We start from the raw sequence: 12,796 nt of genomic DNA, 5'->3' as shown, positions 1-12,796 counted from the left end.
TGTTAATTAGACTGGGTAATAAGAAAACACTACTTTTATAAAAACGTTTATTGCAAAAATAAAACACCTTAATGTAAATAAAATATTTCCAAAAATAAGTTAATAGGTATCTTATTATTACAAGCTTAGCGTAATGGGGTATTACTGCAATGTTCTGCCACCAGAGTGCAGCACTAGCCCGTTTAGTAAACCATCATAATAGAGTAACTTATACATGCTGTTAACAGTTTTTTGACGAGTTTTCAGAGATAATAAAATATTACATAAATGCATTAAGGAGGTTTGTTTACAGAGGATCTACCAGGAAACGCGAATCCGAAATTTCGATATTCTTGTTTCGATCCTCAGATTGTGGTAGTGGCGCCCCCTACGCAGTTCCGCGTAATATTCCCTATTGTACCTACCTAATTATACATGAAAATAGTGCTTTGTCAAATATTGAAAACGAATGCTTAGAATATGAAACATATTATGGAACTTTAATATATTGTACTTTTAAGTTAAAAGACCAAGTTTACTCGTCGGAGAGTTATTATATAAATATTACACATAAACCTACTTGAGCCTTCCACTCCTAGTTTCAACATCAACTAAAAGTAATACAAAATATTAAATTCGTGCTATTTAATAACGACAACAAGGCGAGAAAATTGGCACTTTTGTTTTCCTTTAAATCTTTTTAATATCTCCAAAGTCAGGACTCTCACAGGGTCGCCATGATACAACAAGCGATATCACGTTGGAGACGTACCTACTGATCAAATTACCTACATAATAAAACAGACAAATCAAAAGGCTTTGTCTGATGAATTACTTAATAAAAAAGTGCTTTGCTGTTGCTCTTTCTAAGGAACTAAATCTTTCTGTCAAAATCCCAACGCTAGTTCTAAATGTAAAAGATGTCTGCTGTTTAACTTTCGTGCCATTTCAATATTCTCTTATTGCTGTACTCCTGCTTCAATCCTCGGATCATTCTCCTCAAGTTTCACCATCTTCTCCGACACTTCCCAAAGCTTCCTCGCCCTTTGCGGATCAGAAACTGACTCCGACAACGCGCTCTCTGCACAATCTGAATAATACTTTCCGGTAACCTTCTCAAGCTGTTCATCCACAGCCAACATGACTGATGTCTGACATCCCTGGAAGGGAGTCTTGAAGAAGCATTTATTGATAGCCCAGAGACCCCAGCTTAAAGGCGCGGGGACAGACCTCCAAATTCCACTGTCAATCATACCTGGGTGAAGACAGTTGGCTGTAACACCGGTACCTTCTAAACGTCTAGCCAGCTCTTTGGTGAAGAGGATATTAGCTTCCTTGGACGCGTAGTACAAATAGCCTGGTAAAGTTGATGTTGGGTTAGGGTTTTCAAGATTAAACGTAGCTAGACGGTACAAGGAGGAAGCTACGACGATAATTCTTGATGGCGCGCTTTTCTTCAATAAATCAATGAGAAGATGTGTCAGCAAGAAAGGACCGTAATGATTCGTAGCCATTGTTAGTTCAATGTCATCCTGAGACTTGTTTCTCTTGAAGGTTTCAGCGTAGCCGGCATTGTGGATGAGCACGTCCAGTTTTTGGACATTTTTGTTGATGTCTTCGGCAAAAGCGCGGATTGAGGAGAAGGAACTGAGGTCCAGCTTTTTCACTTCGACTTTGGAGTTCTTTGTGGCGTCGATGATTTTCTCTGGAAAAAGAACAGGGAAATATGAGGAAATGTTGAACATGGTGACATCATATTTTCAAGAACGGTATCTAGAACTTGTTTTGTTGTATATGCCATACCAAACAGCGTTGTAAATATATTGAAACGGAACCCAGGAAGCCGAAGTCAACAAAGCCGAAGTTTGGCTAGTTGTAGCTTTAAAAATCTAATTGTATAAGTAGATACATTAGACTACACAGGTAATATCGACTTACTTAGAAGTAAAATTCTAAATACCTACCACATCATCTTAAAAACGCAGACCCATAAATCCTAGACCAAAGATTAGGTATGTTAGGGCAAAAATTCAGGTATCGGGTACGGTCGTCCACACTCACTAATAGTGACACCCTTTTCACGGATGGTTACTTGGTCTGTTTAGAGTGTAACTATTAAAAAGAAGCACTGTACCTAGTATTGGAGCTCACTTTTAACTTTCTCCGACGCTCCCAAATTCCAGCAAGCCATGATGACCGTAGCGACCAGCTTGGCCAACTCCTTGGCCGCGTTCCGGCCAATGCCGCTGGTGCAGCCGGTCACGATGACGTCTTGCCGTCCATTCTGGCCTTACCGAAGGTGAATTGTGGTGTATCTCACCTTTAATCTTCTCAGCCGCCTCAACATTCCTACAAGCCATGATGACCGTAGCGCCCCGCTTGGCCAACTCCTTGGCCGTCTCCCGACCTATACCGCTGGTACAGCCCGTCACGATGACTGTCTTGCCGTCCATCCTAGCTTTACCACGGTAGCGGCCGCAGGTGAATTGCGCGTATAACCTGGAAAAAAGACAGGCTAAAATAATTTACTGGTATTTAGAATTGGAGTATCCGGTTCGAAGGACCAGGTGTGAATATACCTATGCTCTAAAAGATGATTTAGATTAATCATTCTGATCATTGCCATCTATTGCCAGTATTGCCACCACGAGCGAGTTTCAGTTTCGGTATACTCTTGCATTAACTAGATGTCACTAGTAACAGTTTTGAGGCTTTGGAGAAGTAGTAGGTACCTCATGCCGTGGTTGCCAAAGTAAATGGAGCAACCGTATCACGATATATAATTATTTCCATTTTTTAATGAATTGCTCAACTTCAGTGTGTCGTAAATATAGTTTGTCAAAGGACTGTCTTATTTCAAACATAGACAGAGAGAATCATTATGTTTTTATTTACTGACAATTTGGTTTGACCAACTATAGTTATTTTTAGGAGCCACTACCCTCCTTACTTAGGAAGTAATACAGGGTGGAAAAAAATAATGGGCTCTGGAGGGAAAGTCCATTAAAACCGTAAGTTAGCTCATACTTAAAGGAAACATTCTTTTACTTTTAAAAAGAAACAAAACTGCATTCAAAGATTTTTTTTTTCTTCAATTTCGCTTGTCTAAAAATATTCTTGAGTACTAAATATTCGATTTTATGGATATTTTGTACGACAGACGAGTGTAAGGCCTAATATTTCTTGGAGAAATGTTATCATTAACATTAACTGTATTGACTAGTACAGTCGCCATCAGATATATCGGAGCGGCCGAGGCGCTCTAAAATATCTGAACACGCACTCTAACGCCTTGACAATAGAGGCGTGTTCAGATATTTGTGAGAGCCTCGGCCGCTCCGATATATCTGATGGCGACTGTAGAATAAAATAGCGCGTTTATTTTTTGGAAATTTTAGTCAGTTTGATTCTCGGGCGAGACAAGCGAATTAAAAAAATCTCTGAATGCAGTTTTGTTTCTTTTTAAAAATAAAAGAATGTTTCCTTTAAGTCCCATTAATTTTTCCACAATGTATAGGTAATTATATACAAAATAATAAATATATCCAGTAATTATCACGTTTTGCTAAAAACTGCGACAACGCGATTTATTTTTATCAACCCTCCAGACCGGCAGCGCCATCTACTGTCATTAATAAATTACCTGATTCCGAGAAGAACGGTGAAGACGCTAAGCACAGCGAGGATGACCAACACGATGAGCAGCGGGAACACCCAGAAAAGGTAGCTGGACCTCCAGGCTTCTGCGACGATCATGTCTGGAACAGGTGAGTTTATTAGTTATGAGTCTTTACTTAGTAGTTCTGTAGTTAGGAATCATTTAGGAATCTTAGTTTTGTTTCTTGGTTTTGGATTTGGACAGGGATTTTTATTCATATTACTGTAACTTTATTAGTTATATTAATATAAATAATAAGTTATAGAATAACTGCTCGATAATTTATTGTTATACAAGGGAGCAAAGTTGTGTCTCTCCGCTTATTTGAAATTAAGCAATAAAATGGTTCTCTTTGCTGACGACAGCACGGTTATATATTGACTGGAGAAGATCCACTGACAGTCGAAGTCAATATAAATAATACTTTGGAATTTATAATAAACTGATTAAATTGCAATAATCTGCATATTAATTTAGAAAAAACAAAAATTATGAATTTTTACCAAAGAACGAACAACATGATCGATAATATAACTGTGACATATAATAATTATATAATTGAGGAAACTGATAATACGAAATTTTTAGAAATAAATTTAGATAATAAGCTGACGTGGAAAACCCTGATTGACACTATAAGTAAGAAGTTAAATAGTTTTTCATATGCATTGTATAATTTAAATAAAGTTGCAAGTCGGACTGAGGTACTTACTGCCTATCACGCATATGTAACAGCTACATTGCGTTATGGTATCATGTTCTGGGGTAACTCAACTGATCGAGAAATTGTGTTTCTGGCTCAAAAGAAGTGTCTGCGTTCTGCTTGTGGACTAAAGATACCTGACTCATGCAAGCCATATTTTATTAATTTGAAAATTTTAACTGTGCCATGTTTATATATTTATGAAATTGCTATGTATGTCAAATTAAATATTAATCAATTTCCTGCTCATAATAGTGCGCGACAGGGACACAAAATCTCATATCAGCAATCAAAAACAGCCTTGCGTGCAAAAAGTGTTTATGGCATGGAACCCAAATTGTATAACAAGCTACCCAATTTAATAAGAGAATCCGATATGCCTCTATTTAGGAAATATTTGTTGGACTTTTTGGTACAAAACGCTTTTTACTCTGTGAAAGATTTTTTAGACTATATGCCGCATATTTATTAAATTGAGTATAATGTAGTATAAGGTCGGAACTTTATTATTTTTGCATGCTGCATGATAGGTCATAAGAATCTAGTCATAGTTATAGGTAATACTTGATATTTCTATGCCTATTCAGGCAGGATGTGCTCATCAGAAATTGTTTTATTACATCTCTATTGTACCGCATTCAAGAAATAAATGATTATGATTATTATGATTATGATGGTTGTGATGCCTACCAGGGCACATTACGACGCCTGGGAGTTGTATCGCAAGGTATAATATAATATAATATATTTTATTATGTCACAAAATCTTCAGTCAAACAAATTATATTTTTTTAATTTCAGGAGTGGTTCAGTAAAAAAGTAGCAGTTAATTACCTTGTATATTTTTTTTCTTTTGCTAATTATGAAGCAGTTTTTTTTGTAATTTGTATACATATACTATAAAAAATAAAATCATATTGAAAAATATGAAATTGATTGATTTTTCTCATTTTTATTGCAACGAACTTTTGAACAACGCAATTTGACAATCTTCACTTGCCGTTTTCCACAATGCCACAATTGCATTTCCATTTTCACAACATGTGTTTAGTGTTTTTAGGAATATCATGTTACGAATAAGTAATACCAATTAAATGGGTTTTATCTTGGGTAGTCAAGAAGTCTCTCCAATATAACCTCTGACATAGGTTTTTCTATGCGAGATAAATTTCTGTAAAAATGGCAAATTCACAAAAGTAGGAATTCCATGTAACTACCTCAAAGTGAAGTCAAATCAAAAAAGTTAAATATTAAACAAAAGATAATTTAATAAGGTAAGTATTAATTAGCTCATCAAACTTAAAGAAAAAACTACTTATGTTTATGAGAAACACCTCATTCTCTCAAAAGACTCTATCCAAAAAGTGTTAGGAGAGATGCTAAATAAATAAATATGTGATGGAGATAAATGGCTAAAACTTGAATTAGCCCTTTTATTTGATATGCGATTGTATTTAATTTTATAGAATAGTATCTACAGATTATTACTATAAAAAATGCACTGCTTAAAAATTATCACAAAATATAATTAAAAATCCACATAATGTGCTGCCACTTTTTTTCCGAACCACACTCCTTATAATGTAAATAGTATACTCGTAAAACGGGATTAAGTTTTTAAACACACAGTACACAGTTTTTGAGACATTGTATATTATAATTTACATCTATACTGTACCATGGTTGCAATAAAGAATTATAAATTATGAATTATTAAATCTCCGAAAATAAAAAATAATGAAATGATGCTTTAGTAAATAATAATGAGTAAAAATCGTGAAAGAATAAATCAGTGTTATAATGTAGTAGTTAGGTAATTGAATGATTACATACGTATATTAACAGTAACATTTATACACACAATGATCATAATATATCTACTAATCGTTTTACAACCGCACATAACTTTCACTAAATAGATATTATTATTACCGAGAAATAAAATACTTAATCCATTTGCAAAACCGGACACAAAACTGAAGCGTGGAATATAATTATAATTAATTAACTACAAAATACCTACGTAACTAACGTAACAGTTGACATTGTGTTTTGAATGGAATATAAATTAGGTAGTTCTGTCGCTTAAGTGGCCTAATTGTGTGAATTCAAACGCATTGTCATATTTAAATGCGTTAAAAATAAGTACTTACAGGATACAGGATAATAGGATATCCTAAAATTATTTTAGTCTATCACTAAATTATTGTAGGTATCTTTCTAAATATTGTATAGCCATCCGTAAAAAATGGAAAATGGCTAGTCAGACACAAGTTTTGCACATAAAGTGTTATACAAAGGTGACAAAGGGTATATTTTATCGTGGGTAATCAAAAAAGGAGTGTACCTACAGGTTTCTAAAGTATCGACAACTCGCCTGTAATAATACCTCTGGAGTTGCAGGCGTCCATATGCTACCATAACCGCTTACCATTAAGATAGGCGAGACGTATGCTTGTTTACCACCGACGTGTTAATAAGAATATATTAAGCATCTCAATAATATCAGCATTTCATCTCTTGCGTTGTGTAAGCGTGTTTATGTTAAGTCTCCGGCAAACTCGGTTCTCCATACAAACGTAGTTCCGCTCACATTTTAAAAGACTAGCTAGATTGCTCTGAAACTTTGTACTTACAATAGGATAAGGTATATCTAGGTCTGTACTTAGTTTATGTAGCTTCATATACCATAGTTAAAAAAATACAGCGTATTTAAGTTTTTCATACAAAACTTGTTTTTGCTCTATTTCGTTTGTTTTATAAACTAGAGCTGTATAAGCTAATTTCAGATCTAGATATACCTCATGTCATTGTATGTGCAAAGTTTTTTTTTAAATGAGAGCGGAACTACGTTTGTATGGGAAGTAAAGGTGCAATTCGGCCGTCTAATCACTGTGATATTTACAAAATACTTACTCAAAAAAACCCATATAGAGAATTGTTTGAATCCAAATAAATATATAAAAGGTTCCGCGCAACCTTCACACATAGTAGAATAGTAATAAGACATCACGGAACTCGCTTCTTTACGGATAACCTTACTTAATACTTGTTTTGACGGATCAATCGAACTGCTACTGCTATGTCGTCATTATGACTAAGTGTAGGTAGTTGTTTGATGACGTTGATGACTGATGATTGAGTAAACGTCATTTTATTTTTATGTTACCGATAGTTGAAGGGTCAAACATACACTTTTCTGTGACATGTACGTAATTTATGTTTAGGGAAAAGGACTTACAAAAATCTGTTAATACAATTTTAATTTTCTGTCAAGAAGAAAAGTCAAAAATTTGTTTTTAAACGAATATAAATGACAAATTTTTGAGGACGGATCCTATTCGCTAAATTAAGTCCAATACCCGTGGTAATAAGTTAACATTATCTTTTTCAATGAAAATATGAAAATAAAACTCGTAAAAAGCATATTATAATGTAGGTAAGTACAGTTGTTGACTGTGCGGTATAGAAAAGTTTTCTTTTAGGTATATATATTTTTTAAAATTTTGAAGAAATATTTATTACTCCGTATACATTTTTTTATCATTTCGATTTATTTTACTTTATATACTTATGCATTTTTCCAATTATTTTCTTTATGTTTTTTTTATAAGTACATATTTAGGTATGTGAAAATATGCTACGGCCCGTGGGATGGAAAGCAATAATTAACTGTTCTACCAAAAACTCAGTTTAAAAAAATAAGCCAAGTTCTTGAAAAATGTAATATTGTCAAACCTATTTTTAATTATTTTTTTCACCATTGTATAAAAGAGCGAATACCTCCTAACACAAGTGTCATACTTAAAAGGAAGATTGGACACCTAGGAATCCTAGGATAAACCTTGTTAAAAAATAAACTAATTTTGAATTTAAAATGTTCCTTATATTGGAAATAAGTTACCGAAAAATTCTTCCATTTGTTACGGATTTATTACAAAATTATAACACGAAATTACTCACGTTATGCACTAAATGCGGTCAACTCACACACAATATACCGTTTATAATATTCTATTCATTAACTTTTAAACCACAAAGTAAAATCACGTTAGAATGAACCGCACAACCTCACGTAACTACAAAGAAAAGATCATTTGCCTACAGCTAAAGTTCGTAACCTGAGTTCTGAGTTTCCCCACTCGCATACTAACTACTAACATAATATATTTACATACCGACGGACAAATACGGAACTAAAAGTCGTAAAAACAAAAGGAACCACTTTAGCCGTTGACAATAGGGCGCTACTATTAGAAATCGTCTTTATTGATAACCAATAATATCGCTTACTTTTTGCTTGCGAATGACAATTGTTAGGAAGTATGTGGTCAACGCCTCAACGGGTTGTCCTGTCCCGTACGAATGCATTTTGTTTCGTGTATCAGAACTTTTTTTGGCGTTTACAGTCTGGCAAAAAAGAGTAGAAATTAAAAAGTGGCAACACTGTAGTGTCGTCCCTTTCAAATGAATCTAAGAAAAATGGGACGATACTACAGTGTTGCCACTTTCTAATTTCTACTCTTTTTGCCAAACTGCATAGCAGATAAGTATTTTTCTCGGCATATTTTTGACCATTAGTCACAAAAAAGACCTCTAGATAATTCGCGTTTGTACGGAGACAACTTCATGGAATGCCCCTTGACATTGGCGCCACTCACAAGTGAATTCGTAAAGTTGTTGGTAGCTTACGTAATGTGAAGATCCATTAGTAAACAATTTTCTGTTTGACATTGCATTTCTTGCGGCAAATTAATTAAGTAACTGTACATTAGCATAATGATTATTGTGATGTCTAATGATAATATTATTATTTTGACAATTAAGGCAAAATTTTAGTTCACTGGTTGTTTCTGACTATTTCTCTCTTTTATTTGATATGTAACACGATTTCGCCTTGATTTTGGCTTAACTTTGTTGTTGTCGATAAAAAAATCATAAATAAATAATAAAGACAGAAGTTGTAAATTTACTATTGCTACTTGAGACTAGGGAGACTAAGTATAATATAAATAAGTATATATATATATATATAAGTATAAGTTTTTATTTCTATTTTTTTATATTATGTTAATTATAATAGGCAAATACTTAATGCTAAGCAAAGATAGATATAACTCCGTAATAGATGGATACAGTCTAAGGAAAAACCGTGCCTCGAAAATCAAGAAAATTTTATTCTCGTTCAGAGGGCGCTACTAGCTTTGGCCAACTGTCGTATAGATGGCGTTGACGGTTTCGTTTGTTATTTAACAATTTTAACGCATATCAGTGAAAGAACATGGGTCAAAATCATAAAAATAATTAATGCAAATAAAAAAAATCATTTATTACTAATACATTATTTATTTATTATTAATACATTTTATCGTATTTTTATAAATATTTATTTTTAGTTTAAAAGTGTGTCGACAGATGGCAGTGAATTTACTGGGGTTACAAAATTTACTATGACAGTACCGCTCTAGTATAAGTTACTCTATGATGCTAAGCAACCGAATTTACGAGAGGCAATCACAACAACTAAAAGTTTCAATAGTTATAGTTTATAGTGCAGGTGCAGCGTGAATAGAAACGTGACAATGCATTGATGACTATTTTATAGTTATGAGGTCACAAAAGTCTTCAATTAACACGCACGTCATAAGATGCCAAAGGGAAAGTTCGCGAAAGCACTTGCGCCTACATACTGTCGGTTTATTGCGAAAGATATTGATGGATATGGCGAGAAAGATATTTAAATTTTAAGTTTAAAACGTGTGCAATATGTATATACGATACGAGTAAGGGAACTTGCAAAACATGGGTTAAAATTGGTCAATGTATTGACATTGACCTACCGCCAAAATAAGATTTGTATAAAATTAGAAAATTTGCGATTTACGTAGGTAGGTATAATTATAATACTCGTATACATATATATGGCGCTTGTGTCGATCAAATCTGTCAATATACGGCCGAAACTAGGCACATATTTGTCTGTCGCAGATCTGTCCACAGAACGCGATTGATTGATTTATCCATCAGAGACATTTTCAGACGGCGCTAAACCTTAATTTCAAAGTGACAATCAATTTTCAAACCCAATAGCCCTTCTCGAAAAATAAACGAAAGAGCATTGGGCAACAAGTGTTATGCGTATTCTCACAAAAATAAAAAAAATAAACTATTACGCTCCGCAAGAAATAGCGTATGGACACCTGCTTTAGAAAAATTGTAAACGTACAGCCAAGTCATTAGAAATTGTAGGTAATTTGACGGACACGATGCAGCTTTCTCGCCACCGCGGACCGAACACAAAACAACATAGTTTATACAGATCATAAATACTCCATGAAATATACATAGTTATTATATGTTTCGGCGGTAAGCGGTCACCGGAGCCTATGGACGCCTTTAGCGACTGCGATAGTTGTAATGCGCCTATATTCTTTTTTTCATTTCTCCATTTATAGGGTTCCATACCCAACGGGTAAAAACGAGACCCTATTACTAAGACTCCGCTGTCCGTCCGTCTGTCCGTCTGTCTGTCTGTCACCAGGCTGTATCTCATGAACCGTGATAGCTAGACAGTTGAAATTTTCACAGATGATCTATTTCTGTTGCCGCTATAACAACAAATACTAAAAACAGAATAATATAAATATTTAAATGGGGCTCCCATACAACAAACGTGATTTTTTTGCTGTTTTTTTCCGAAATGGTACGGAACCCTTCGTGCGCGAGTTCGACTCGCACTTGGCCGGTTTTTTTAATTGTCTGTAATATGCAGTTAAAGAGCACTACACCTACATGTTAATAATAATAGAAAATATTTATTTGTAAGCACAGACACAGAAATTACCTACTTATACATATAGGTAAATGAAACTAAAATAGCATTTACCGGAAACTTTATAATTGGGTCATACACTGGTTTAGGATATAATCTTTCTCTGTTGTTTTATGGTTTTTTCGTACTGTTCTCAGGTAATTTGTGAAACACGTTCCCAGAGTTTTCAAACCAAGAGTACATACTTCAGGTGGTCTTCTTAAAGATATGTACATGTTTTTTTTTTACTTAACAAAAGGATATGTAAAAAAAACCGGACAAGTGCGAGTCGGACTCGCCCACCGAGGGTTCCGTACTTTTTTAGTATTTGTTGTAGCGGCCACAGAATACATCATCTGTGAAAATTTCAACTGTCTCGCTATCACGGTTCATGACATTCAGCCTGGTGACAGACAGACGGACAGCGGAGTCTTAGTAATAGGGTCCCGTTTTTACCCTTTGGGTACGGAACCCTAAAAAGTACAAACTACAATTAACAAACCAAGTTCATTAGGCCGTATCAAATCATCATATCAAAGCGAATTTGCCGCTAAGAATATAAAAATATTCAGTATCTATATTTATTCAAAAAACCAACCCAATGTGGCTACGATTCGAAAAATGCAATTAATGAATACTGTACAAGCAAAGGGAAGTATCAAAGTTAGGTATATAGTTTTTTTGTTAAGAAGTACCAAAAATATAGTTAGCTAGTTTTCGCCCAACGTGGGAACCCTGAGCCGAAACTCAAAATTTGCTCCACTGAGCAAATTCTAAATAATATTTTATGAAGTCATTCTCATACCTTTTATTTTGTTTTTCAATATTTTTGGATCAGTAGTTCAAAAGTTACTATTATATATATAGTTATTATTAAAGTTATTATTATATTAGAATTTCGGAGCGATTTTTTTCAGAAAAAAATTATAAGAAAAAAATAGTTTATTTACCAAAAAAATATACATAGTTATATTAACCTATGATTTCCACACTAGGCTAGGCCTGTCTTGAGGAGAAGTTGAGTACTTTTCTAAATAAATTTCTTGTCAATGTGGGAAATCTCACTAGAGCTTTATTTCACCACTTTGTCGGATTAATTTTAGCTTTATAGCGCTAGTGGTCTTATGAGCTGTGCCGCGGCCGCCGGCGGACACAGAGATGGACAAACTATAAGGGTTTAAAGGGTTCCTAAACTCCAAAACCCTAAATGATATGAAAGAATAGACATCGGGTCACATAAACCAAAGTATTCACTCACCGACTGATTTATCTTTTCTTCGACAGAAACACTTTCTCAAGTTAATTTGATATATAAAGTCACGTGTACGCTCGTCTGCGGATCTGCACAAACTGATTGGTACTGGTCATACCCGCGATGCCTCCAAAAGCTTTCTTTTATTTTCTTGCAAGATATACAAAAAACGCCCTTGTGGCTTTGTAAAAAAGTGGACGGCATCAGCACGCTTATGTTTGTCCTGAAGACTTTCTTTGATTTACTGTTATTTTATTTTAAAGTGATCTGTAGTATGAAATCTTAAGCTTTATTATTCTAATAGTGTATTTCTATACAGTTTTCGTCAAATTTTTTATTTGTTAACAGTTAGATAATTTAAGATGATGCTACTGTTATATTTTGGCAAACAAT

At 34.2% G+C, this 12,796-nt stretch overlaps 1 protein-coding gene across 3 annotated transcripts; it reads right to left on the bottom strand.

Moving 5' to 3' along the window:
- Positions 1-29: 29 nt before the first annotated feature.
- On the bottom strand, positions 30-12,523 carry LOC134750598 (retinol dehydrogenase 14). 3 transcript variants are annotated; one of them, XM_063685801.1, is made up of 4 exons: positions 12,410-12,523; positions 3,623-3,737; positions 2,300-2,478; positions 30-1,684 (listed from the first exon to the last, which is right to left on the bottom strand). In XM_063685801.1, exons 2-4 carry the CDS (start codon positions 3,733-3,735, stop codon positions 939-941), a joined length of 1,038 nt encoding a protein of 345 aa, XP_063541871.1. In that variant the 5' UTR covers positions 3,736-3,737; positions 12,410-12,523; the 3' UTR covers positions 30-938. The 3 variants fall into 3 exon arrangements, with proteins under 3 accessions (XP_063541871.1, XP_063541872.1, XP_063541870.1); XM_063685802.1 differs by lacking the exon at positions 12,410-12,523 and adding an exon at positions 8,304-8,480; XM_063685800.1 differs by lacking the exon at positions 12,410-12,523 and adding an exon at positions 7,257-7,412.
- Positions 12,524-12,796: the final 273 nt, after the last annotated feature.

Source organism: Cydia strobilella, chromosome 20 (assembly GCF_947568885.1).
Source record: "Cydia strobilella chromosome 20, ilCydStro3.1, whole genome shotgun sequence".
Taxonomy (NCBI): Eukaryota; Metazoa; Arthropoda; class Insecta; order Lepidoptera; family Tortricidae; genus Cydia; species Cydia strobilella.
This window is presented reverse-complemented; position numbering and strand designations above follow the sequence as displayed.

Bases quoted from the DNA above. Each gene is read 5' to 3' on its own strand.
- LOC134750598 (XM_063685800.1), bottom strand. From the start codon at position 7,350: ATGTCTTATTACTATTCTACTATGTGTGAAGGTTGCGCGGAACCTTTT. The intron at 3,738-7,256 runs GTAAGTATTTTG...CACCTGTTCCAG, and splicing joins CTCTATATGGGTTTTTTTGA to ACATGATCGTCGCAGAAGCC. The intron at 1,685-2,299 runs GTGAGATACACC...TTCTTTTTCCAG, and splicing joins GGCGGCTGAGAAGATTAAAG to AGAAAATCATCGACGCCACA.